We start from the raw sequence: 27,745 nt of genomic DNA, 5'->3' as shown, positions 1-27,745 counted from the left end.
CCTGCACATGGGTAAAATCAACAGAAGCCCGTACATGGGCTTTCTCTGTAGTGGCCCCTACCCTGTGGAACAGCCTGCCTGAGGAGGTCAAGAGAGACCCCAGTCTCCTGACTTTCCACAAACAATGCAAAACCAAATTATTCAAAAAGGCCTTTTACTCAGATAGAAGGGCGGTATTGTAGGGAGGGGGTCTCAGATGTTTCGCTAATGAGTTAGGGACCACAGACTTCACCACTATGTTGCCTTACATATTATCTGTTGCTTTAAATATGTACTCCTATATACTACCTATGCTCCATATTGTCTAATGTCAGTCCTAGGATTATGCTTTGTTTCAGCAATTCTTCAACTCCGTATTGGATCCTTGCTAATGCTATGTCTTTGTAAACTTGTTTTTATTTATCCTATGACATTGTTTACAGAAATGTCCTTGATACTGATTGTACTAATCCCACACTATGTAATCTGTTTTGAGTCTCAGTGAGAAAGGTGGACTATAAATGACATAAATAGATAATTCCTAGTATAGACTAGGGGTATGCAGCTTGGTTTGGTATTCAGAATTAAAAACCAAATTTTAGCTGATTTGGTAAAATCTGGATATTCCAAATCAAAATAATGAATACTGGATCAGATTTGGCCTACCAAATTAGTTTTACCAAATTAATTCAGTAAAATTTGGTAATATAGGCTGGGCTGTTCTTTGATGCTTCCCTGCAAAGAAACAGCAGTTCCTGTCTTTTTTGCATGGGGGGGGGGCATTTTTCAACCAAAGTCCACCAAATTTGCTGAGAACCTACTTCTGATTGTTCTCTAAAGATCCCCCCTCCAAGTTTCATAAAGACTGGACCCCGGGGGCAATTCTATGGGCCCCCTAAAATGGTGCTCTCAGCAACTCTCTATTCCCTAAGGGGGAAAGTATCTGAAGATTGTCCAGGGGGCTGGGGTGGCATTTTTCAAGAAAACTCCACCAAATTTGTAAGGGACCTACTCCTCATTGTTCTCTAAAGACCCCCTCCCCAAAGGAAAGGATAGTGGACATTATGCTTGTACCATTCCATTAGTGGAAGATGGGGAAAATTCCCCCACTCCCATCGCAGACCCTCCCTTTGACACCCCAGAATAAAATTCCAGGGGGCTCCGAGGGCTGCAGCAGGAGGGAGAAGTGGAAAAGTTCTGCTCTGTAAAGTACGTGTATGGTTGGATATATGCCATGCAATCTAAGGGCAATTCTTCTAAAATCAGAATTACTTCAAGATAAATCTGTCTCTAACATCATTACAGCCCCATGTAGGAAATGGAACCTGTTGGCTTGCTGGTCTTAATCCCATCCTCTGCCCAGTATATGGACCCAGACAGTCTCATTCCCTGACTGTGGTGCCAATGCCTCTTGCTATAGTCTTGCCAGCACTTGATGGTTTGCTTTTGCAGATACCTCTAGTCAATTTCTTTAGTTTTATTGCCAATCTTTAAATGTAAGAAAATCTCTAATAGCTTGCTCCAGTCCTTACTTTTTAATATCAGGGATTCAAAAACCAGAGAAGACATGGGTCACTGACAGAATACGTTAATACGTATCAGTTTCACTCCCAAGACTGCCTGCCATTCAGAGCAGATTCTCAGCTCTCGTTCTTGATCTGCACTAGAAATACTCTCAATGAATATCAATGGATTGAACTCCCCTCAAAAAAGAAGAACTTTTACATATCTGAAAAAATTTAAAGCGGAGATTATATGCCTCCAAGAAACCCGTATTAGAGATAAAGAGGAAAGGCTCCTGAACTGTAAAAACCTGGGACACACATTCATTGCAGCAGACAAAGTTAGAAAGAGAGGTCTAGTAACTTACATACAGGGAAGACTGAACCCAAAATTGATCTATGCCTGTGACCAGGAAAGAATTCTAATGACTGAACTCCAGAAAGGTCAAAGGAAAATCTTGGTAGTGAATATTTATGCCCCAAGTGAGCAACAAGAAAAATTCTTTCAAAGACTTTCAGAGCAGATATCCAAATTGAAATACAATGATATATGCATTGTGGGAGACTACAATGCAGTAGTGGATAAAAAGTTGGATAGGAAACATGTGAAGAATGGGGGGGGGGGAAGGGGGGAAAGTGCTTCCTAAAAAAATATTTGAAATGGCTGAAGAAATGGCCCTTGTAGACTTATGGAGAACACGAAATCTGAACTCAACTAATTATACTTTCTACTCCGACAGACATAAATCTTGGTCACGAATAGATATGTGTAGGGCCTCAACATCGTTAGTGGTGGATATGGAAGAAATAGACATTTTGCCACAAGTGATTGGAGACCATAACCCTCTGTTAATAAAGATAAATGGGGGGGAAAGACAATTTTGGTGGAGACAAAATACAAGTTTATTAAAAAACAAAAAATTTAGAGAAATAATTGCCAAACAAATGGAATGGTATTTCAAACAAAATTTAAATAATGAAACTACTATAGATATAATATGGGATGCAAGTAAGGCTTTCTTCAGAGGACTGGCAATCAGATACGCGGCAAGTAAAAAGAAAGAGAGAAACAAAGAATATCAAAATTTGGAAATAAACCTAAAAAATCAGGAAGACAACTTAAAAAATGCTCCTGAAAATAGTACACCAAAAATGAAGATAAAGATACTTGAACATAAACTTAATTTAATGTTAACGGAGGAGATGGAGAAGAAAATTAAATATGCCAAATTAAATTATTTTGAAAATGCAAACAAGCCTACAAGATGGCTAGCTTACAAGCTAAGGAAAGAAAATACTAAAAGACAAATAATGTCACTGAATGATGAAAAAGGAGAGGAGAAAGTTCTCCAGGAAGAAATAAAGAAGGTGGTTGAATCCTACTACAAGAAGCTCTATAGGAAAATGACTGTCCAACCAGAACAACAAGATGACTATTTGAAAAAAATGAGATTAAAGAAATTCAGTGAGGAACAGAGGAAAATTTTAAATGACCCAATCACTATGAATGAAATAACACAGGCCTTTAAAAACCAAAACAAGGGGAAATCTCCAGGCCCAATCTCCCTGCTGAATGTAGATTATAAAATCTTTGCAACTATATTATCAAGGAGAATGAGGAAACTAATGGACCAGATGATCCACCAAGACCAGGCCGGCTTTCTAACAGGACGACAGACTAGCCACAATATAAGAAAAATATTAAATATTTTGGAGTACTACGAAGCCCATCCAGAAAAACAAATGGCTCTGATGTTTCTTGATGCAGAGAAGGCGTTTGACAATCTCAATTGGCAATTTATATTTAAACAACTAGATGAGATGCAGTGTGGGGAAAATTTTCTTAGAATAATTCAAGGAATTTATGACAAACAAAGGACTAGAATTTCAATTAATGGCCAACTAACAGAACAAATAGAAATTGAAAAGGAACAAGACAAGGCTGTCCATTATCTCCTATTTATACTGACACTGGAACCATTTATGGACAAGATCCGGAACTCAGATGAGATCAGAAGAGCCAAAATTAGGAAGCAAGACTACAAAGTACAAGCATTCGCAGATGACTTAGTTTTTATTTTAGAAGATCCTTTAACGTCAATACAGAAGCTCTTACAGGAAAGAATATGGAGCTATGGCAGGATTAAAAATAAATACTCAAAAGACAAAAGTTTACTAAAAACATCCAAAAACGACAGATGGAAGAATTAACTCAGAAATCGCAACTAATAATTGAAGATAAAATATCTAGGAATTTGGATAACCAACAGCTCCTTGTATGAAGACAATTATGGGATACTGATAAAAACAATCAAAAAAGACCTGGAAAGATGGAAAGATCTTCAGATATCATTGACGGGAAGAATACCAGCGATAAAAATGAATGTTCTCCCAAGAGTTCTGTTTCTGTTTCAAAATATTCCATTAGGATTACCTCAAGTATTCTTTAAAGACCTTAGCCAGGCTGTACAATCTTTTATTTGGCAGAACAAAAAACCACTGAAAGCCCTACAAGATATTAAAGAAAAAGCAGGCTTTGCCCTACCAGATTGGACCCTATACTATAGGGCTTGTGTGCTGACCTGGTTGAAAGAGTGGATTACTTTAGAAAATGAAAGGCTTTTAAACTTGGAAGGACATGACCTATTGATGGGCTGGCACGCGTTTCTCTGGTATAAAAAATGGGAAAACCATAAATATTTCAAAAATCACTGGATAAGGAAAGCACTAGTACTGGTCTGGGAAAGAATGAGATCTACTTTTTATGAGAAAATCCCTTTGTGGGTTTCCCCAGTTGAAGCCTTTACACATCCTTCGTTGAAAAAAAGAGGGAAAAACTCCCACCTAGAAGATCTTACTGAAACCAGCTGGGCTACTAAAAAATCCAAAAGAAATGGCAAAGTTAGATATTGAGTTGGGATGGTGGGGCCAGGCACAATTGGAATCTAGATACAAAAAAGATAAAATAATAGGCTTTTACGAAAAGGATGAAAACATTGATGTGATACTATGTGGTACCAATGTTAAAATGATATAGAAAATACATGCTATACTTATAGAGGCAAAATTACAGGGGGAGGAGGTCAAAGATACTATGATAAAATGGGCTGAGAATGTGGGACACATAATAGATTTAGAGCAATGGTCACAAATGTGGAAAAGTAATTTAAAGATGACAAAATCGGCCTCGTTGAAGGAAAATGTATATAAAATGTTTTATAGGTGGCACCTAACCCCAGTTAGGCTAGGTAAATCTCGCCTAATTATGTCAAATAATTGCTGGAAGTGTGTGAAGATACTGGGATCTTATTACCATACGTGGTGGACATGCAAAAGAGCAGTGGAGTTCTGGAAGACGGTGCATACAATGTTACAACAGATACTCATGACTCCACTACCCTTGAAACCAGAACTTTTTAAATTAAACCACATATCAGTCCCAGTCAATAAAGAGCAAAAGCTCCTATAGTGTCCTTTATGGACACTACAGAAGACAAATGGAAAAATTTGCAAATAGAGAGCTGATTAGCAGAATACTAAGACATGTATTAAAGTGAATGGTGCAATGTAATAGACATGTAACTTTTTGTTTTTGTTCTCTCTTTCCCTTCTACCCCCCCTCTACTTCTTATTCCCTATTTTCTGTCTAAAAAAAATAAAAATGTTATTTAAAAAATGTGGATTGTGAAGAATGAGGCATCACATAACCTACTGAACTCCTCAGATATGCTGTCAGACAACTGGTTTCTTGTCAGCTTCTCTAAGAAGTTCAACAGAGGTATTAGCATATTTACAAGTAATTATTTCACACATCATCAGGCCATATCATCAGGTCTGATGCTCCTTAAGATGAAAGGATCCAGGAAAATGATCTGAACACTGACTTGCATCTTAACAATCGTGACGGGGAGTTATAGCTGCATAAAGGGCACAAATAATATCTTGCTTGCAGTTGGCATGCTGCCACCCACAGAAGCACTGGAAAACAATTTCTGGAGCCCTAAAATTCAAAGCTCCACATGCAAAAACCTGCTAACTACACCTCTGCATCTAAAGGGACAGTGGCAGCTTCCCTCCCACCTTGCTTTACATATTTGCACCTTGTCATCCACAAAGAGAGCTACAGCCCTGAGCAGCAAGACCTGACCTCTATTCTCTAGGCTCCAGTTGTAGGTGAGAGTCATATCAAGCACAAAATCTATCCATAGAGGCTTGCAGAGTAATCTCCTTGATCCCAATATGAACAAAGATGGAGCCTGTAAGAATAGGCAATCTACATGAGCCGAGAATAGCATAAGTTATTTGCAATTGATCAGACATGAGAAGACAGGGCACAATACAAACATCCACAGAACAGGGGGTAGTCTTATTATTCTTGGTTACAATGCTTAGAGAGGCTGACAATGCCACCCTAAGCAAAGCTGCACCCCTCTAAGTCCTGTCTAGGACAGTACTCTGAGAGTCTCAAGCAATCCTGGTCAATTAGTGGAAGGTTTCGTGAAGTTTCCCTTTTGCTCCACATTACCAGGCTGCTGTATCCCCTCTCAAGTGAGCTGAACTCTGTGAGACTACCTGTTTCTTTTGGAATGCCCCCAAATCCAAAAGAGCAAGCAAGAGCTCTGTAGGATCTTAGAATCATCATGATAATATTCAGTAATCCTCATAAGGACTTTCTTTTTCCAAATCACAAGCAGTAAAAGTGTACTCCTCCACATTTTCTAGAGTTCTACAAGGAAAATAAAACAAGCATAACTACTATAAGATACAGACATCTCATAGAGCATATGGAATAGAATGAGACAAGGGAGCAGGGACCAAACTGTGGATCCAATATAAGATTTTTTCCCATCCATTGTTATGGATTTAACTCTCCCCACCACGCCCTCTACATGGGTGGCAGAAGTTTCGTCTGCTGATTTTTTGCCTGCTAGAAGGCAGGCACAGAAACACACTCATTGCTATTGTGGGAATATGCTTCACATCCCCGTCAAGTCTGATATGGTACCGAAGTTTGTAATGGTGGGTAAATCTCCTCTCCTTCCCAGAGCCACGGCCCCGAACTAAAGCGGAACCACCCGTCACGGCGTTTATTCGGTCCTCAAAGCAAGGGGAACAAAACAAGAACCTGACTCCTTGCTTGCTTGAGCCCCTCCTCATACCGAGCCCTTGACAAAGAGGACAAAGATCCCTGAAGCGGCTCTTTCCACCTATCCAGCCGTTCGAGCACAACGCCTCCCACTCGACAAAACTGGAGGCAGCACAGCTCTATCACTATAGCAACAGGGACCTTGGGATTCCCTACGGGGCAGCCCTCTCCCCCCACCTCGGTGTCTGCAGAACCCCTGGCAAGACGGCAGCTGCCGTCCTGTTGTCACGACAACAAGAGTTCTTGGGTGACGTCACCAACAACATGACCCTCCGTTCCCCGCCATTTGTCCGAAGGGCGGGGGTTCGGAAGCGCTCCTCCGCTGAGTTCTGGTCTTCTTCGGCCCCCGTTTTGCGTCATTAGTACGCGACACCTTTGTGGAAAACTATTGGGCGTGCAAAGGCGGTCGTCGTTCAAGGTGTGGCTGCGGGACGGGGAAGTAGGGACGGTCTGTCGCCATGGCAGCGAAGAGTGGGATGGCTGGAGCAGAGACGGGAGGCGACTAAACACCGCAGCACCGAATTAGGCATGGCCAGTGGGCGATAGAGAGCAGAGGCTTTCCGCGTTTTCTCGTTATGAAGCCGCCATCGAGGCAGCGTTCGGCCCCTGCTCGCTATGATCTGGGTCCCGTTGCCCACGTTTGGACAGATCAAGAAAAGAGGCGCCTTCTCAAGGCCTTAAGAGCTCACACGGAGGGTCCGCTGCGCCCAGAACTACTGAAGAAATATCTGCCTTGGAGGGATGAGGCTGAGGTGGGTGCGCTGTTCAGGGCCGCATTCGAGCACGGAAAGTCTGCATTCAGTTGCGCAGTCGATAACTGCAAAGCTAAGCAAAAACGGGCGGAGTGCTGAGTTAGGGCATAAGTGGAGGGCTCTGCAGGTGGCCCTGGCCTTAAATAGCAGGGTTTGCATTTGAAAGGATGACTTGCATTCTTTAATAATTGTTGGGTTAATGTGTGAACTGGGGCAGGGCAGTGGTTAAGACCCTTACATTGAGTTCTAAAACAGCTTTTTGAAATACTAGCAGAGGATTTGCACAATTAGTACAAGTTTGTGATCGGCTCATACTGAAAGTTTCTGGGATCATGGGAAATAATTGCAGTCCTTATCGTTGAGGGGAGGCCAGTGGCTGGTGATAAGCTTATGTTGGTTAAGCTTCTGCCTCTTGTTAACGTCTGCTTACCAACAAAGGAGGGTTATCTGCCCCAGAGAAGGGGCTGTTGTGGGGCTGGTTTTCTTACTTCCTCACAGCATCATGGTGAATTTCCCCCGTTGTTCTCTGACCTTTCTCAAATGTGTCTTGTTTCAAAGTTTTAAATGACTGCCATGTGGGTGAGAAAGTTACGATTTTGCTACCCACATAGCTGTTTTCCTTAACACTGATCTCATGGAGACTTTTCCTCAATACTTCTTGGAGCAATTTAAAACAATCTGCAGTTAAATATTGTTACATCAATTTACCATTATAACATGATGTTACAGATTCCCTGAATCCACAGCTTTCATTTTCCAAAAAAAGGAAGTCTCTAGTCCCTTCTGTTGCAGAGATACAAAGGAGAAGGTGTATCTCTGATTTTTTTAAAGTTTCAGCTGTTGAGGGAGGGCAGATGGACACTACTGGGAGACTGGGGCAACTAGCCATGTGAAAGCCCCATTGCTACTGCAGTGTATCAGCAGCTGCACCATCAGCAGGGGAACCACACAAGCCTGTCTCTGCGTGGAAATAATTATGAATAATCTGTTGAAGTTGATTCACAGTGAGGTTAGGATTACCAAAGTTTCGCCATGGCTGGGGATCCAGCATAGCAAAATGTACAAATATTGCTGAGCCTGTAACAGAAAAATCTGCTAGTATTTAGTGGAATGATAACCAGCTTTTCAGAACTGAACAAGAGGCCAGTAGCTGCTTAAGTTTTATTCAAGCATAAGCTTTCGTGAGTCAGGGTTCACATTATCATACACAAAGTGTGTATCTGTTAGGCAGGTAACTTCATAGTTAAAGTTAGAAGCAGCAGAAGGGTGGAAGGCTTCTTCTTTTCCAAACCACTCATTGGATCTAGTCTGTAAAATGTTCTGTCACAGATCTTGGCCTTTGTACAACTACTGAAAGAACGTGTGGCGAGGGAAGCAGTCAAAGCGCAATATCAGTCTCTGAAGCGTCAGCGTCAGGATGGCCCAACTCCAGCACCTATTGAGGTACAAGATGATTATGAGTGTGGGTTACGTTGAGCTGGAAGTTATTTAGATCTTTATGTGAGACTTCCTGTTTTTAGGTCTGGACAGAGCTGGCTGAGAAGCTGACAGGTGGTCTTGAGAATAGTGTGACAACTGCATTTTCCCAGGTAAGTGTGGTGTATGTTCTTACACATTATTAGGACCAGGTGATTACTATCATTAATGCAGTAGCATGGGAGATCCAGGTTGGCCATTCATCCTATCTTTTGGAGAAGACAAATGCTGGAAAATGCTTTCTGCACCATAGGGAATCTTTAGCTGTTGGGGCATGACTCATAATAAGGATGGACTCACTTCTATTTATTAACTTGATTTTTATATGGACTTTTCCTCAAACGAGGACCAAAGCAGTTTGCAACATTAAAAACAACAAGAAATCTTATATATTAAAACTAAAAACATCACTACAATTAAGGGGTTCTACAAATACAATCAATAGTGTAAAAAAAGTGGCAAAGATTCCATGATATATCATGGCTGGTTAAAAGCCTGCTAAAACAATTCTGCCTTGCATGTCCTGTGAAACCTAAATAAATCCTGCAGGGCAGGCATATTTTCAGACAAAACATTCCACCAAGATGGGGCCACCACAGAGAGAGGCCTTGACCTGGTGGAAGAAAGACAAGCCACTCAGGGGCCAGGCACCATGAGTAAGCTGCAAGATGAATAATGCAGACTTAATGGGGGACCGTATTAAGAGCTGGTCCTTCAAGTTTGATGGTCCCAGACCATGTAGGGCTTTAAATGATAAAACCAACTCCTTGAATTTGATCCAGAAACCAATTGGAAGCTAACACAGCTGCCATAAAATAGGATGCATATAGGCAGAGCCTGATAAATCGGTCAGGAGCCTAGCAGCTGCATTGGCTTCAAGGGCAGCCAACAGAGGGCAGCCATAGATGGAATTACAGTAGTTTAACCTGGAGGTGACTGTGATGTGAATCACTGTGACCAGATCTAACCGAGACAAACAGCTTGGAATGCCAACTTTGTCACTCTGGACACCTGCTTATCCAAGGAAAGCAAGGTATCCAACCAAACCCCCAAGCTCTTCACAGTATCCACCAAAGATAAGCAGACTCCATCAAGAGCTGGTAAGCTGCACTCACCCTCCAGAGGCCTGGTCCTCCCCATCCACATAACTTTCATCTTAGATGGATTCATTTTTAGCCAGCTCTGCCTCTTCATTGGAGGTCTTTTGACTGTCTATTCCTACCCTTCTAGGTTTTAACTATTGCATCTACTGAGCCTCTCAGTTTGCTTCATTCTGTGCCCCCAAAGCCTGTGGACACAAAGAACCCACAGTATCCATCCTCAGCTGCACATGATGAGCAAAGGGAAAAGTTGCAGACAGTAATCCTTCCATCAAATGCAGAACAGGCTCCTGCAGAACAGCAAGGATTCCATGTGGACTTTGAAAAGATCTACAAGTACCTTTCCATGCTGTCAAGTGGTTCCAAAGTACCAGAACTCTCACCTGGCGGTAAGTAGAGTTTGAGCGGGAACAGCATAAATGGCATTACAATGCTGAAGTATGTAGAGATATGTACTGCAGACTTCACAATCATCTCTCCCCAATATAATTAGGGGAAGTACAAGCACTCTAGACAAATCTATATGTATTTGTATACATTTTAGATTGTCTGTTCATTTCTGGATAAGGGACAAACATAGATATTATTTATTAATGGGGGGAAACAAAAAAAGTATACCATTTTCCTTGCCATCCTTCCTGGAGAGAGGATGCAGAACCAGGACAAAACAGGCAAGAGTTGTGAGAATCTGCAGTGGGAGCTCAGGCTAGAGAATTCTATGTATGGCATGTGGGTAGCCACTATCTCCCATGTTTTGATTTTTGCAGAGGCAGCTGTAGTCCTGGATCTGTTGCTATCTCTTCCAGAAGAGCTGGTCTTTCTAGATATTAAAAAGCTGAGGAGTCACATGCACAAATGCTGTATGGAGTTAAATGCTCACTATGCTGGTGAGAGAAGCCAAAAGCAAGCAGATTCGAGCCAGAATGCAAACAGTAGTGGAGATTTATACAATGCGTCTCTCCCGCTGTACCAGATCAGTAACAGCCATCCACAACATAAAGATGCTAATTCTACAGATTCTTCCAAGGCTGATGCTCCTGGGCCTTCTGCTGTGGACTGGAAGACTTTGGGTATCTGTCCTGTGAACTCATTTTTACTTCCTTTGAATATTTTGGCACAAAAGAAAGTGAGCTTGGACTGAAGAAATTATTTTATGTACAGAATTGTCTTTTCAAAATATTTGTGATAGCTATTTAAGGCTTCCTCTCAGAGCTGTCTTACCATAGATTTCATAGCAGCACTGTATATTTAAGTTGCCTGGCCAGCTCTTTACATCTTGTTCTGTGAATAGTGTTGTGTGTGAGTGTTCTGCAGAACACGTACATTGCTTTTGCTTGCCTAGTAGCAGTGTTTTTCATCCTGGATCATTTTAACAGTTCATTTTGTTAGATGGGTTGATTCTGGCCAAGGGGATTCATACTCCCATAACTTCAGCCACTGGTATGTAGAGATTAGAAATGGCTCCAATAGCTGTAACTGCCTTAAAGGTTATGCCTCAACCACAGCATTTTCTATAGCATATTTATGCTCTAGTATGGAAATATGAAAGGATGTTCACTTCTTATGTAGCTATAACTATTGCCCAGGCTAATAGTCATTAGCAATCAAATATCTGGTACAGTATTAGAATAAGCTGCTGCCGTCATGAAAGCTTAAACTGTGACATTCACAATCTTATAATATCATATGAAGAATTACTATATACTGTGGTATTAAAATGCGTACTTTACCCACTTCCCTGACCTCTGGTAATGATATGAAAAACAATGGATGACTATGCCATCACTGTATCATCTGTGAAATATACAGAGGTGATTGAGTTTTGGCAAACTATTACCACATTACCTGCGAAAGGCAGACAAAATGTAGGAGAAAGAACATAAGCTGTATAATATGGAGCTAGATTTGTATATGTTAAAAGTGAACACTAATCGACATGGCTCCCATTACTACTGCTGCCTGGTATTATTGTGTTAAGGGAGCATTACTTGATAGTTTAGCAGGGATATTTATTAATGCTGACAATCAAGGCAGACTTCTAAGAGCAATAGGGAAGAATAGCTAGCTTTTATTTGTAAGTTCTGTTTTTTATTCAGTGACAAGTTAACATTATACAGAGAGAATGTACAAATATACACTAAACAGAAGAAAAACTGATTCATGATGAGTATTTAATCATGACAAGTACAGAGCTTAAGTTTAATGCCTTTCCCCAGTTTACTTTAAAACAGAACCGATATATTCCACCTACCCCAGGTTCATCTTCTTTAATTGTGGAAAGGGATACCCCAAGATGAACACATGCCCATCCTTTAGCAGCAACAGAATGAACTTGTATGCTGTGGTTGAACACTAGAGCCAAGCTAACCAACAAAAATATTTTTCCAAATGGTATTTGTAGATTATCCAACAAAATAAGTAATAAAATGGATTAAAGAATGCTCAGCATTTGTCTTGCCTCAGTTTTCCTTTTCAGCTTGAATGTAGGAGTTCAGAGAAGCCTGAAGAACAAACACAGAAATTACATGAGTGACATCACCAGATAGGGAAGTGTTTCCTCTAGTGAGAATGAAGATACCAACATTGTGTGATCTGCTCCCATATTTAATGCAACACTGGCTTAACTGTCCTCAGTCTTTATGAAAAAAAAAGGAAAAATAATTTAGAGAGAGCTGAGTAAAGTAAAACAGACAAGCTAGCAATATAGTTACTTTGGGATTCCTGAACCATAAGGGTTTGTTACTACAGTGTAGCTGTGTATGTGTGGGGTGTTTGTGTGCCACTCTCCTCATTTTATTCCCCATATGTGATTTGCAGAATGCAAACTGCACTATATATGATTAGAGTAGCTTAATAACAGATTCACATTACCTGAGCTAAAAACTTCTTTCCTCAAGCGACTGTAGAACTTCAACACAGAGGAATTAGCTTTCACTACCTTGGGATCAAAATCCAGAACACGAAGGCCTGCAAGACTACGCACCCGAGAGAGTGCCACATAAGCCTGGCCACATTCAAAGACACGAGCTAGGGAGATTTCAACACAATCTAGAGACATACCCTAATTCAGGAGAAAAAGAAATAAGTTAGTTATGTAGCAAGTACCCACTGAAGCAATTAGTATATTAATGCCAACAATGCAATAAGAGACCAGTATGATTTATACTAATGGAAAGATGAAACTGAGGCGTCATACCAGGGAGAAAGCATCCCCAATAACTATTGATGGGGATATAAACAGGAGTTACGTGGCTGTTCCTGAAGCAAGAGTAGCACTCCTTTTCTAATTCATGCACGGGAGACAGAGATTGTCTCAAGGCACCTAACCACCTTTGCAAGATTTTTTTTCTGTGTGGTCATAGGTTCAGATGCAGAAAAATGTTTCTTGAGAGTCTTGGCTTATAGAAGCCAAAGCAATTTCATATGGACCGCAACAGTTGGGGGGGGGGAGAGGGGGGGAGAGAGAGACAGACAGACAGACACTCTAGATCCCTACAAAATAGTGTATAAAGACAAAAGAAATGTAAAAGAAAATAATAAAAGCCACTTCGATTGATTTCTCCTGTATGGGATATTATTTCAAACAAGCCTCTTTATAACATCTTCCCATACCTGCCTATCCGTTGCTTGTAGCTCCAACTATAAACAGCTGGTTTGAATGTAAACATTGAACCTGATGGTAAGTTTTGACTCACAAAAGCTTATATTGGAATAAACTATGTTGGTCCATAAGATAACAATGGAATTCTGTTTCATTTTTTATGCAACAGACTTAACATGGCTTCCCCTCTGAAACTGAGACAAACTACTGTGGGGACTTGAGTCCAGATATGCTGTTCTATCTTTAAGAGGTCTTGCTTTATGCTGATAGTTGACCACTATGCTACACCAGATACCATGAGAAGATTCACTAACCTGGCTCTTGTGGATGGAAATAGCCCAGGCAAGTTTTAGGGGCAACTGTTGGCGAGTCAGATGTGTCCCTGCTGGTCCCTTTAAGACCCATCGTTCCAACCCAATAACAGTAGTAACACCACACAGAAACCTCACCTTAGGCAGCCCTATAGGAATAACACAAGTCAGATCCTGATGCATTCTTTCTTATGCCTAACCTTGGAAGAAGTCAATTATGTTTTGAGTTGCTTCATACAGTGGCTCTCAAAGTGTCTATTTCAGCCATAGCAGCCTTCATCAAGCATTCCAAATGAATATGGTGAGTTCAATTAAAGTTAAGATATAGCAGAAAAGAATAAAAGCTAGGCAACAAAGTAGTTATTTTTCAAAAAGTTGTTGCAGACAGCAGAGATGCCAATGGTTCACAATGCCCTCTTTTTTCAGGAAAGAGACCCAAAAGCCACTATCAAGTATGCCTTTTAGAAACCAACCTTTTCCTTCAGTTTCAAAACCAATCACAACTCCACGAGCCCCATTCACCAAACCCTGAGACACATCCAGATTCTTGGTAAGCATCACCTAGTGGAAGAAGAAACAAGAACCACCACAAGGCTTTCCTTTGTCACAGAACATTCACAAAAAGGGTCACATACACTTAATCTTTGGGGGAAAGCTTGAGTATTTCAGATGCTGCTTTTTTAAAAAAATCAATGACTTCCTGCAGTATTTGACAATGTTGGAGTGCCAGAGTTTACAATTTGTAGAAGTGATGCAGAGCCCACACATTACATGGCCTAGCAGGAACTGGTTCAGGATATTTTGTAGCTGTTCTAATGACATACAGCTGTTCTAATGGCAGCAAAATTCACAGTCCCGAAGGCACACTTGTAGCCATATAAAGCTACTAGACAAGACTATGTCTTAATGGGACAGAAGTAATGGAAATTAACACGTACAAAGAATTCTCAGATTCACTCAAGCTTGTAAACCTAAAATTCCAAATTTTAGTCAGTAATTATCGGTAAGTGCAGCCATGACTCTCCAGATGACCAGTTACCAAATAATTGCTATAGAAAAGAAATCCCTTTGCAACTGCTCTGCTTTTTCGTTGATTCAACAGGTAAACTTCCGATGAGGTCATATTGTACACCAGGGGAACTCCAGCTAAAAACTAAACCGGATGAGACGAATTACATGAGGCCGCTCAAGTGAAGGGAGACGCAATGTTAGCCCGGAAGCGTAGTTTGAATTTATCCTCTCTAATTTCCTCTTTGCCTCCCTGGAGGCTCTGTCAATTATTAAATAACTCTCTGTGGAAAGATTCTTGCCGGCTCTGTAGAGAGGTGAAATTAACAAACTCTCTGAGGAATTATCTAGCCAGCTCTGTAGAGAGGGGTGAAATTCAAACTACGCTTCCTAAGCCAACATTGCATCTCACTTCACTTGAATGTCCTCGTGTAATTCATCTCGTGTGGTTTAGCTCTAAGAATGAAGGTTCCTTTTTACATGATCCCATGAAAACAAAGCCAATCCTGTGGCGCTAGTGAGTAAAATAACAAATAACAGCCTCCTTAGGTGGAGGTCATATCACATTGCTCACCCCTGAACTACTGCTAAGCCTAGGCAACACCACATGACATTTTCTTCTTACCTGGGCACCCAGTTTAAGTTCAATGATGCTGCTAACTGGACACTGTGCATCTAAAGTTTTTACCAACATAGGGTCGCTGTCCACAGCCTTGAAGGACCTTGGTTCTCCTACAAAAGGCAACCCACATGCAAGAACTTGTAATTGCTTCACTTCTCAATGTCTTTTCAAAGAGCTACTCTTCACATGTTTCCCTAAAAGCTAAGTTGTCTGTACAAGGTCCCAGTTGTAGACAATTCCATAGCTCTAGATAATGAAACTCAAGCATTTCACATTCTAAATGCCACTCCCAAAGCATTATCCTCCAAATCCCAGACATTAAGTCCTACCACATGTGGTTTCTGTGAAACGGTAACAAAACTAAACGAAACCTTCCCATTTTTGCCTCTGCTCAGACTAAGCAATCCTTGTCATTCTCAGCAGAAGAATCTCAGGATGGGAAAACTTAATTTCTGGTGAGACGCAAGGTGTCCGATTCCATAATGATCTCTTTCATTGCAGTTTTGTCCAGAAAGAAACTGCTATGGAAAGATCCCCATTGTTGTCCCCTGCCTTCTACAGATCTTGCCATAACTGGAAGTCTCTCTGTCCCTTGCAGTGGCTTCTACAGCCCTTGTCTTCAGCATTCTCACCAGATAGCTCCCGCAGTCGTTTCACATTTGTTAGTTCCACATCCTCCTTGTGGGTGCACAACCGAGTGGCCAGGATTCCATCTCTTTCTACCATGTGGGTTGCTGTTGCAGCCAGCTGTTTGGTGACCTCATCTGTACATCTGTCAAAGATTGATGAGAGCATTTAATGAATGATACCCTAACACAAGAACCTATCTATATTTGTACCTAGATAGGCTCAACGTAGTATCTTGCTGGCCACATCCAGCTTGCATTGTTTCCTTACACAAAAACACGGAACTTATAACCACACCAAAATAGCACTCTAACTCTGTATGTGTGCATGTATTCTTATGCCCACTCAGGTCTTTCCCACCAAGTTTTTTCTTCAGTAACCCTGGGGGATTAAAAAAGCTGATGCTAGTCATCATGAGACCTGCATGGACAAAAAACCAAACACTATCATAGCTACTGAGCCTACTATAGGAAGAGCTGACTTCACACCTGCCCCGGCGAACTGAATCCAGAAGAGAAATGAAGTCCTTCTCAGTCTGTCTCTGCACTTTGGTCAGTTCCATATTCAAGTGGATACACTTCTGCCAGCTCTTTGCCTGTGAAACAGCAATTTTGACTCCAGTTATAGGCCAGCTAGTGGCTGGATATGTAATGAGCAACATTGGCAGCAACATACCTGGAAGCAGAAGTTGGGTTGCTCCGTGCCTTTGCTGACTGGAGGTAGTTGCAGGAAGTCTCCACAGATGATGAGTTGGATTCCTCCAAATGGATTCTCACATTTTCTGACAGTTCTACCAATGCAACATACAAAAATAACCACTCTCCTTGAGCAGCTATCATCCTTTCCCAGGAGAATGGAATACAAACTCTGAAACCCGCTAAACTCCTGCCATGATAGCCAAACAATCCTTCCACCACAGGTCTGATACCAGTGTTCACTTGAGACTGTCACAGCAGCAGCTCAGTGACACTACAGTGACACTATATGTATGGTGCAATCCAGATTCTACCATAGTCCTTGGATTCTCTGTACCAAGCCGGTAACGTTCTGCGTGTACATAAGAACGTAAGAGAAGCCATGTTGGATCAGGCCAATGGCTCATCCAGTACAACACTCTGTGTTACACAGTGGCCAAAAACCAGGTGTCCTCAGGAGGTCAGCCAGTGGGGAAGGGACACTAGAAGCCCTCCCACTGATTGCCCCCCCCCCAAACACCAAGAATACAGAGAATCACTGCCCTAGTCAGAGAGTTCCATCTATACCTTGTGGCTAATAGCCACTGATGGACCTCTGCTCCATACGTTTATCCAATCCCCTCTTAAAGCTGTCTATGCTTGAAGCTGCCACCACCTCCTGAGGCAGTGAATTCCATGTGTTAATCACCCTTTGGGTGAAGAAGTACTTCCTTTTATCCGTTCTAACCTGACTGTTCAGCAATTTCATTGAGTGCCCATGAGTTCTTGTTTTGTGAGAAAGGGAGAAAAATACTTCTCTCTCTACCTTCTCTATCCCATGCATAATCTTGTAAACCTCTATCATGTCACCCCTCAGTCGTCATGTAAATAAGTTATATTTTATTTCTGGTGGTTAACATGGGTTTTTTATATTTGTTACTGTAGGTTTAAATGGAAGCCTCTGAGAAAAGGAGGAGGAGGGCTGGATGAGTGAGTGGAGTGTGATGTGGTTGGACGGTGTACTTGGGAGATAGAGTGAACAGCACTTTTTAGAGTGCAGAAGGAAAGTGTTCATTCTGGCTAAGTCAGGCAATCTGTGTGGAGTCTGAATTGTCTGTGTGTATCTCAGAGAAAGTATTCCCTCTGTCTAAAAGTCTGGCAAACTGTGTGCATCTGAGTCAGTCTTTATGGATTTCAGAGAAAGGTTATTCTGGCTAAGTCAGGCAAACTGTCTGGAATCTTGAAAGTGTCTCTATCTATGGCAGGTAAGCTATGTTGAAATGCCTGAGTGAATCTATGTCTGTGTGGATGAGAACGGAGTTTATTCTGTTAGTGAAGATCTCTGTGGAAAATTAGTCTTTATGATGGAGTCTGAGAATACATACTATTGATGGAACCACCAAGCTTGTGAACTATTCTGAAACCAATATGCATATCAAACCTCTGCAACCATCACCCATGTTCTTATAAATAAATTCTACTTCTGATTAAGCAAGAAAGGATCCCTCTCCCCCCCCTCACAGCCACTCCTGTGTACTGACCATTGTATCATAGTACCATCTATAACAAAGCCTTTCTATAATACTAGTTATACAGAAGAGACCAGTTATGCAGAAGAGACCTTTTGGGAATGAGCAATAAATAGGTCACACAAAACAGGGCAAAACAGCACAGGTGGTGCTAGCAGTGGGATTCAAATCTTGAAGAGAAGGTATAAGCCTGGGTAAAGAAGAGAACACCTGAAGCTCTGTAAGTGTGAACATAAAATGAGTATTGGTTGTGACCAGGGCCCTCCTGAGGTAAAAGTTTAAGGTAATGTAAGGAGAAGCTGCAAAAAAAGTTCCAAAGGCAGGTTTTTTAAAAAAAGTCAAAGTCCATCAGGATTCCAGAGTCTAAGGCAAAGTTCTCTGCTAAACCCTGTAAGAGCTTTAGAAGATTTCATGAATAGGTGGAAGCAGAGGAAAATATCTGTAACTGTTTAATGCATCACATTAATGTAGGGATAGAGAGTTAGCATAGCACTATGGTTAAGACTACAGACTGAATTCTCAGCTCATCCATGAGCAGACTGGATAAATACTCGTTACAACCACTGCTGCTACCACCACTACCAACCTAGCCTGTAATATGGGAGAACAGGGACCTGCCTTATAAGGCCACGTTTAGGATTGCTGAGAATGCACTTTGAGCAACTGCCAATAAGTTGAAGCTTTTCCTGTCTTGGAGACCACTGTAATGAAAAGCCTTCCTGCCTTGTTCAACCCACATATCACACTTCCCTTACAATGCCTGTGCACGTAATAGTAGTGCCTTATACTAGATGTGGAACTGAAGAGTATATGTAAGCAAAGGAATTTTGTAGAGCTGCTTGTTACAGAATCTAGGCTCAGAGCATTCGTCCTCCATCCCCCTCCAAAACCACTATGTCTCTGCACTCTTTTATCCGCTGAGGACAGAAATACAGCTTATATCAAGGCAGAACTTGGTAACAGCTGTGTCCTGCTTTGTTAATACCACTAAACTCCGCTACACATGACAAAAGTAGGTGCAGAAATATTCCCACTAAGTACACACCTGGCCACTTCCTCCAGTTTATCAAAGAATTCTCCATCCACCATAGAGATCTCATCAATGATTAGATGGTGGCAATTCAACCACTGCAGTCGCACCCCTGACCTCTTAGCCAGCTCAATGCACTGATGTAGGGGGGCCTTTCCAGAGCCAATACCTGCAAATATTTGGGAAAGAAAGAGAGCATCATCAGCATTCTAGTACTGGGCTTTTCTGCCCTGCTTCCTTCCCAGGGCCTTGGTTACCTGCAAAGGCATGGAGCGTGGTGCCACCAATCTGACATGCTGCCACCCCTGTGCTGGCTGTGGCGTAAGTGCTGTTCGGAGGCAGTGAGGCCACAATCTTTTTCAGCAAGTAGGATTTTCCAGTCCCTTTGGAAAGAACAGTTGTCTAAGACACAGTCAATGTCCGTTTAGTCTCCCTTTCAGTTCCATTTCCACCTTCTCTCTGCTCATTTTCAACTTCCCATTATGTGAGAACCATTTAAATGGCTAATGGCAGATAGAGAAGGTATAATTTAATAACTACAGATGTCACTCCCCACCTACACCTCAGAAAAAGAACAGAAACATCAGATTTCAGCATACAATGGAGGGGTGCTACATGTGCTGGAGCCGCATTAATGATAGTGATGAGTAGGGATGTGCATTTCGGCTTTCTGAAAGCCGAAAGAAAGCCGAAACAAAAGTGTTTTGGCTTCTTTCAGGTTAGCCGAAACGTTTCGGGCTAAGCCGAAACGTTTCGGCTAGCCGAAAGAAAAAAAGCCGAAACGTTTCGGCTTTAGGCTTTTTCAATGGGAAAATGCCTCCGGCGTCTTCCCGGACGTCTGGGGGAGGCATTTTCCCACCGAATCAGCCCAAAATTGGTGGGGACCTTCCTCTAACCCCTCTCTACAAACCCCCCAAGTTTCAGACCGATTGGACTTTGGGGGGCCATGTTATGGCCCCCCAAAGCAGGTCACCCTATCCTCCCATAAGAAAGCAAAGGAGCAGCATATTGTTAGCATGCTGCTGCTCATCTTCTTCATTATTTCCTATGGGGAAAAATGAAGAAGCAGGCTTCCTTTGCCAGGGGTGGCATTTTGCATGCAAAATGCCCCCTCACCCTCAGGGGCCTTCTCCCACCCCTCCTCCCACCCCCCACCAAGGCTCAGCCTGCTCCCACTTGGGGGGGGGGCATTTCATGGCCTCCCCAAGTAGGTGCTCTCATCTCTACCACTGACAGCTGGGGGAGGCTTGTCTTGCCAGGGGTGGCATTTTGCATACAAAATGCCCCCCAGCCCTCTGGGGCCCTTCTCCCACCCTTCCTCCCACCCCCCACCAAGGCTCAGACTGCTCCCACTGGGGGGGGCATTTCATGGCCTCCCCAAGTAGGTGCTCTCAGCCCCCAAAGTCCACCCCCTACAGCCCCACACAAACCCAATTCCCCCCCAGCTGCCACACACAGACCCAAGTCCCCACATTAGCCCCTCACAGACCCAAATCCACCCCCAGCAGCCCCACACCCATAACCCCAGGAACAGGCTGGAAAAGGCCAGCCCTCTCCCTTTGTTCCCTATGCTGGGAACTTCTAAACTCTCTTTCCCTGGGCAATTCTGCACAGCCCAGGGGTGCCACAATGGTGGGCACACTTCTGAGTGCCAGCTGGTCCCTGTGAAAGAGCACCTGAACCACAGACACCCTCCCTCAAATTCCCCCACCACCTACAGAGATGGCTGGCCAGCCAGCCCCATTGTTCCCTATGATGGGAACCAACTGCACAACAAAGAATAAAACAAGAACAACACAAAATAAAGTTTTTAAAAAATTATTTTCTCCCTTCCAAAGTACAAGTAGGCAAAGCATAATGACACATTACACCAGCAGTCCCCCACACAGAAAAATAACACAACTCACTTAACATCAGAGAATCACAAAGCACGATTCCTGTCAAAAACACTTTTATTTCTTGAACAGCTTTAGGTTACACAGCAGGGGGGGAACACCAAAGGGCATGGAAGCAGTATCGTACACAAAAATAACACAACTCACTTCACATTAAAGAATCACCCCAAAAAATTGCTGTCAAAAGCACTTTATTTCTGTAACTGCTTTAGGTTACACAGTAGGAAGGCACAACAGAGCAGGAAAGCAGTGTACTACACAAAAATAACACAACTCACTTCACATCAGAGAAATACACAAACACAATTGCTGTCAAAAACGGTGAAGTGGGTTGTATTATTTTTTGTAGTACATTGCTATCATGCCCTGTTGTGCCCTCCTACTGTGTAACCTAAAGCTGTTCAAGAAATAAAGTGTTTTTGCCAGGAATTGTGTTTTTGTGATTCTCTGATGTTAAGTGAGTTGTGTTATTTTTGTGTAAGATAGTGCTGCCATGCCCTTTGGTGTTCCCCCCTGCTGTGTAACCTAAAGCTGTTCAAGAAATAAAGTGTTTTTGACAGGAATCGTGCTTTGGGATTCTCTGATGTTAAGTGAGTTGTGTTATTTTTCTGTGTGGGGGACTGCTGGTGTAATGTGTCATAATGCTTTGCCTACTTGTACTTTGGAAGGGAGAAAATAATTTTTTAAAAACTTTATTTTGTGTTGTTCTTGTTTTATTCTTTGTTGTGCAGTTGGTTCCCATCATAGGGAACAATGGGGCTGGCTGGCCAGCCATCTCTGTAGGTGGTGGGGGAATTTGAGGGAGGGTGTCTGTGGTTCAGGTGCTCTTTCACAGGGACCAGCTGGCACTCAGAAGTGTGCCCACCATTGTGGCACCCCTGGGCTGTGCAGAATTGCCCAGGGAAAGAGAGTTTAGAAGTTCCCAGCATAGGGAACAAAGGGAGAGGGCTGGCCTTTGCCAGCCTGTTCCTGGGGTTATGGGTGTGGGGCAGGTGGGGGTGGATTTGGGTCTGTGAGGGGCTAATGTGGGGATTTGGGTCTGTGTGTGGCAGCTGGGGGGGGGAATTGGGTTTGTGTGGGGCTGTAAGGGGTGGACTTTAGGGGCTGAGAGGACCTACTTGGGGAGGCCATGAAATGGCCCCCCCAAGTGGGAGCAGTCTGAGCCTTGGTGGGGGGTGGGAAGAAGGGTGGAAGAAGGGTCCCAGAGGGCTGGGGGGCATTTTGCATGCAAAATGCCACCCCTGGCAAGACAAGCCTCCCCCAGCTGTCAGTGGTAGAGATTAGAGCACCTACTTGGGGAGGCCATGAAATGGCCCCCCCAAGTGGGAGCAGGCTGAGCCTTGGTGGGGGGTGGGAGAAGGGCCCCAGAGGGTTGGGGGGCATTTTGCATGCAAAATGCCACCCCTGGCAAGACAAGCCTCCCCCAGCTGTCAGTGGTAGAGAATGAGATTAGACCACCTACTTGGGGAGGCCATGAAATGGCCCCCCCAAGTGGGAGCAGGCTGAGCCTTGGTGGGGGGTGGGAGGAGGGGTGGGAGAAGGGCCCCTGATGGTGAGGGGGCATTTTGCATGCAAAATGCCACCCCTGGCAAAGGAAGCCTGCTTCTTCATTTTTCCCCATAGGAAATAATGAAGAAGATGAGCAGCAGCATGCTAACAATATGCTGCTCCTTCGCTTTCTTATGGGAGGATAGGGGGACCTGCTTTGGGGGGCCATAACATGGCCCCCCAAAGTCCAATCGGTCTGAAACTTGGGGGGTTTGTAGAGAGGGGTTAGAGGAAGGTCCCCACCAATTTTGGGCTGATTCGGTGGGAAAATGCCTCCCCCAGACGTCCGGGAAGACGCCGGAGGCATTTTCCCATTGAAAAAGCTGAAAGCCGAAAGCCGAAAGTAAGCCGAAAGCCGAAACGGCTGGCCGTTTCGGCTTTCGGCTTATATGAAAGAGAATCCTCTTTCGGCTTTCTGCTTTCGGCTTTAGCCGAAAATTTTTGGCTTGTACACCCCTAGTGATGAGAAATCTTGAATCAGAATCCCCAGGATCGTCCAGCCCTCAAAGAGATTTGGAACTTGCAGCATGGCTGATGGAGCCATTGCATCCCCTCCCAAATGAAGCATCCCTCCCGTACCCCCTCTTGCCTCACCAGCACTGCCGGTGAAGAAGATGTTCTTTCCACTCAGCACTGCGTTCAGCACCATTGCCTGTTCCTGTGTGAGTGCTGATCGGGAGCACAACCAAGGCAGCTTCTTCACTGGTTGTATTTCAGTCACCTGGAGGGAAGTCCCATTCTCTTAAGGCAAATCTTGCATTCAAAACTCATTAAATATGAAGCACTTATAACAATGCCACACCATCACTACCTTCTCACTTATACGTAGAACCACCAAAGGGGAGAAAATGCAATCTGAATGGCATTTTGTTCAAAGTTGCTAGTTCATTTAAGGAGCAGGAATTGTGCTTTGCAAGCACAATATGTTAGTCAAGACTCTGAAACGCCACATGTCAAATCACATCTTATGCAAGCCATTGCATCTCCAGTCTGGGGGAACTATATCTAGTCTACTTTATATAGCTGTTATTGTCAGACTGTGGCTTATTAAAAGTTGCAATCCAGACTATCTCTTGCAATTAGACATGAGTCCATTGGTTTCAAAAGATTTTTACTGAATATAAACAACCATTATAGTCTACGGACCAAGATGCAATATCTTGGCTGGTACACGGGTATTGTTACGAATGAAGGTAAAGGTTCAGGTACAGAATAGCATAGCCCAACAATTCCCATCCTCCCCCCATAGTTCTCAAAACAAACGGCTTGAAGCTGAGAGTGCAGCTTTCCCAGGGCTGGAAAGACTGTAGTCAAAACATTCCTCTTCTTCGAGATAACTGTTCTGGACTGCTTGTCACCTGCAAAAGAAGAGCTTAAAACACTGACAGGATTAAAATGGAGTCTCTCTGGTTAGAACAAACAAGGAACTTATGTCAGACCTGACAGTTATAAGGATTATGGGGATAATGCAGGCAAAATGCTTTGAAAATTTGAAAAATTACATGAATGCTTATAGTCACTATTGAAAGTAGGTCACATGTGCAACAACACTGGCAGTCCAGGGGCTGCAGTTTACCTATTCTTGCAGGAAAATGTGGGGGGAACAACTCCTAGTCTATTTTAGACTAGGCTAACACATCCTCTGCTGAAGAGGGTGGCATGCAGGTGCTAGCTTTCAGTAGCAACAGAGGCAGGCAGTGCCAAATATCTATCCCCTTAATACTCATCACAGTGGTGAAGGTAAGCCAAGTTCACCTGATGTTCTGATTCTCTAAACCACTGGCTGAATTTTTCCTCACACTTGCTTTCATTATTATTCAAATGCATGAAGAACTAAAAAGGGGGTACTGGATACACTTTGCCAGTTACACAGAGCCACTCTTAGGCAGTAGATCCAGAGGAGTTAGCCGTGTTAGTCTGTAGTAGCAAAATCAAAAAGAGTCCAGTAGCACCTTTAAGACTAACCAATTTTATTGTAGCATAAGCTTTCGAGAATCAAGTTCTCTTCGTCAGATGCATGATCCAAACTGGACCAGTTCGGATCATGCATCTGACGAAGAGAACTTGATTCTCGAAAGCTTATGCTACAATAAAATTGGTTAGTCTTAAAGGTGCTACTGGACTCTTTTTGATTTTACTCTTAGGCACGACTCCAAAGGGTGTGGGGTTCATAATTAGAGGGCTCACTAGGCTAATCAGTTCCCTGCTGGTGACGAGCAATCTCCCATGGGTTTCAGCAGGATGTGGCAAACCCCCAGTGATTGCCCACCACTGGTAGGCAATCTGGGAAAGCACACAAAGCTCACACTTCCTGAAGTGGGCAGCATGCTTCTGTGCTTCATTGGAGCTAGATTTGGCCCCATGCAAAGCGCGGGAGCATGCCTGTGGACAGCGTGATGATATCACTTGCCACCTCTCTGGGAGCGCACGCATGCGAGACTTCAAACGGTAAGTCCTGGGTCCCCCACCTCCCACTGGGAGGGTATAAGGGACCTAGGAACCCTAGGGGTCACGTCAGCTTGAGAGCCTGTGAAACCAGTCAAGCTATGTTGAACAAATGCATTTCAATTTATTTTACTTTTAATGCAGTTCCTCACTTCAGCCACTAGGAGTACAGAAAAGGCAGAACAAACAGCTGCAGCTCTGATTATCTGCTGGCCCTGCTTTTCCACATTATTGCAACGAGATGCTTTAAACCCATCAACTAAGCGTCTGCGCTGCCAGATTTTGCAAAGGGGTACACTCCTGTTAGTGTGCTGCAACAAAATAAAACATTTCTTTATCTTGCTCCTTAATTTTCCTACCACTTTTCCACACTTTCCTCCTCCTTCATTTTGCTTTCGTCCTTTCATAATCTGCCTTCATTTCTCTCCCCCCACTTTAGTGTGTTTGTGTGTGTGTCCCCTTATTTCCCAGTACTGGTCTTATCTCTTTCTCATTCCTATCTTAGTTGGCAACTGAGAATACACTTTATAGCAGCACAGCAGCAAACCTTTGGTAATGTTATGGAGGGTTGAGTTAATATTTCCTCATGATTCACCAAAGTAGAAAAAGGATGCTTTCCCCATCATTTACCTGAATAGTAATGGAATTACTATGCCATTAGTGGTTATAAATGTGGAACTGAAGCTAGAACTTATTTCACATCATTTAATTACATTTTAAACACTGTTCAAGCAGTGGGTTGTTATTGGTATTATTATTATTATATTAGTGGGACATCTAATATCCCTTTGAAAAACTATGTTGCTCCTGAAGGTATTAAGTCTCATGTTATATGACAAATTGCAGTCTTTTTTTAATGTTAGCAATATAATTTCCAGTATTTCTCATAAACCACCACTATGTTTTTACTCCTGCTCTTGTGCTAGGTTAAGGTACAAGGTAAACTGAAATAGATTTCTTACTGATTCACTCACTAAAGATTTATTGTGAGGTGATGTTTTTGTGAACTAGAGCTCCTTTCATCAGATTTAAGTGTTTCTAATACAGGAAGACTAAAACTACAAAATTAGACAGGTGACTATAGAGAAAAATATTGAGAGGCACAGACTGTGTAAACTGAATAGATGAAGAGGAAGGTACTTTTTTGGCAGGAACAGATGGGCTGGAAAGAAGTTAGGAAAGCTGTTGGTGCTTCTTTTTACACAGTTAAGAATGCTTATAGAGATACTAGCAGCCTCCTCACAACATTTACCAGTAGTATGAATACTTAATTAGCAGTTCTTCCTCCTGCTAAAAGAGTTGCAGCAATACCTGATGATGCAACAGCAAGAGCGATCATCCTTTTTGGTTGAACTGTAGGCAAAATTAGATTTGTAACAAATGTCATAGCCGGATCCTTATTGTTATAGATACATGGTTACAGCAAGTCAAATGATTTGTTTTATTATATGTGGTTTGGATCAGGGGCACGATGGGGAAAATGAAATCTTTGTCTGGGGAGGGGGGGCGGTCCATGGTGGCTCTCAGCTGTCCTGCTCATAAGCAGTTTAATTTAAACCATGACACAACATGTAAAGTGAAGCCCCTTTAACATTATTATTATTAATACTTTTGTTTTTAAAAAACAATACGGAAGCAGCTTTATAATGGAAATGACTTACCTGGAGAAAGAAACGCTACTTAAATAGCAGGCAAGAGTGCTTAAAGTTAAGGCCAAAGTCTCACCTGCTTGCCTTCCTCCAATTCCGCCCGGACGCGTTTTCGGGGTTCGCAGCGGAGGGTCTGGCCTTTGGTGGGGGTGGCTGCAACATCAGTTAGGGCTCGCCTGACGCCCCCGAGCTGTAAGTCGCGGGGCTGCACAGGGCTGACTGTGTCGAAGGTGCGCGGCAGGCCAGACAGGAGCCTCGTCCGTTCGGTCACGGGCCTGCTCCCTTCCAGCGTTGCCTTGAACTTGATGCGCAGCGTCTGAATGAAGCGCCGCAGCTGGTCAGGAGGGCAGTTCGAGAGCAGCAGCTGCGCCTGAATGGCGCCCGACCCCACGCGCACCGAGCTCTTCCCGTCCTTCACAAAACGCGTGAACAGCCGCACTCCGTCCCGACGTAAGGGGAAGTTGCGGGGCGCCTCCGAGCCGCTGCTATTTGTCACTTGCAAGACCAGCTCTCGGAACTCGTCGCGGCCCAAGGTAACCCAGGCATCCCGGAGCAGCACTCGACTCGGAACCGCTGCACCCAAATGCTCGACTGCTACGGTGCAGCGAATCTGCCCGTCCGGTTGGAAGCCTGGCTGCATTCTGCAGATCGTCACGGGCTAAGATCAATGGCTTGTGCGGAACGACAACGACCTCATCGAAATCGGCTTCTTAGACCTACCAATTTCTGCAGGGACAGCCTGGCTAACGCAGCCTTTTAACTGCATACGGATTCAAATCTGCAGCACTGAGCACATCAGCCAATCAACGTTCTGGGAGCTTTAATTTCTCAGCCAATGAGAGAGGAAGGGG

At 43.2% G+C, this 27,745-nt stretch overlaps 2 protein-coding genes across 5 annotated transcripts; one reads left to right on the top strand and one right to left on the bottom strand.

The window, feature by feature from the left end:
* Positions 1-7,040: 7,040 nt before the first annotated feature.
* On the top strand, positions 7,041-12,400 carry SNAPC2 (small nuclear RNA activating complex polypeptide 2). 2 transcript variants are annotated; one of them, XM_054981313.1, is made up of 5 exons: positions 7,041-7,379; positions 8,709-8,822; positions 8,900-8,968; positions 10,086-10,344; positions 10,723-12,400. In XM_054981313.1, exons 1-5 carry the CDS (start codon positions 7,203-7,205, stop codon positions 11,094-11,096), a joined length of 993 nt encoding a protein of 330 aa, XP_054837288.1. In that variant the 5' UTR covers positions 7,041-7,202; the 3' UTR covers positions 11,097-12,400. The 2 variants fall into 2 exon arrangements, with proteins under 2 accessions (XP_054837288.1, XP_054837289.1); XM_054981314.1 differs by lacking the exon at positions 8,709-8,822.
* PIF1 (PIF1 5'-to-3' DNA helicase) lies at positions 12,373-27,604 on the bottom strand. Of its 3 annotated transcripts, XM_054981311.1 has the most exons (12): positions 26,971-27,604; positions 23,395-23,521; positions 19,615-19,740; positions 19,373-19,526; positions 16,800-16,914; positions 16,613-16,719; positions 16,130-16,269; positions 15,501-15,607; positions 14,341-14,428; positions 13,871-14,016; positions 12,827-13,016; positions 12,373-12,456 (listed from the first exon to the last, which is right to left on the bottom strand). In XM_054981311.1, exons 1-12 carry the CDS (start codon positions 27,532-27,534, stop codon positions 12,428-12,430), a joined length of 1,893 nt encoding a protein of 630 aa, XP_054837286.1. In that variant the 5' UTR covers positions 27,535-27,604; the 3' UTR covers positions 12,373-12,427. The 3 variants fall into 3 exon arrangements, with proteins under 3 accessions (XP_054837286.1, XP_054837285.1, XP_054837287.1); XM_054981310.1 differs by lacking the exon at positions 12,373-12,456 and having other exon boundaries at positions 12,476-13,016; XM_054981312.1 differs by lacking the exons at positions 12,373-12,456; positions 13,871-14,016 and having other exon boundaries at positions 12,893-13,016.
* Positions 27,605-27,745: the final 141 nt, after the last annotated feature.

Source organism: Eublepharis macularius, chromosome 5, assembly GCF_028583425.1.
Source record: "Eublepharis macularius isolate TG4126 chromosome 5, MPM_Emac_v1.0, whole genome shotgun sequence".
NCBI classification, from domain to species: domain Eukaryota; kingdom Metazoa; phylum Chordata; class Lepidosauria; order Squamata; family Eublepharidae; genus Eublepharis; species Eublepharis macularius.
The sequence above is the reverse complement of the archived record's forward strand: the minus strand, read 5'-3'. Positions and strand labels throughout refer to the sequence as shown.

Bases quoted from the DNA above. Each gene is read 5' to 3' on its own strand.
- SNAPC2 (XM_054981313.1), top strand. From the start codon at position 7,203: ATGAAGCCGCCATCGAGGCAGCGTTCGGCCCCTGCTCGCTATGATCTG. The intron at 8,969-10,085 runs GTAAGTGTGGTG...CTACCCTTCTAG, and splicing joins TGACAACTGCATTTTCCCAG to GTTTTAACTATTGCATCTAC. The intron at 10,345-10,722 runs GTAAGTAGAGTT...TGATTTTTGCAG, and splicing joins ACCAGAACTCTCACCTGGCG to AGGCAGCTGTAGTCCTGGAT.
- PIF1 (XM_054981310.1), bottom strand. From the start codon at position 27,534: ATGCAGCCAGGCTTCCAACCGGACGGGCAGATTCGCTGCACCGTAGCA. The intron at 23,522-26,970 runs GTGAGACTTTGG...ACTTCCCTCCAG, and splicing joins AATTGGAGGAAGGCAAGCAG to GTGACTGAAATACAACCAGT. The intron at 19,527-19,614 runs GTAACCAAGGCC...AAATATTTGCAG, and splicing joins CACGCTCCATGCCTTTGCAG to GTATTGGCTCTGGAAAGGCC.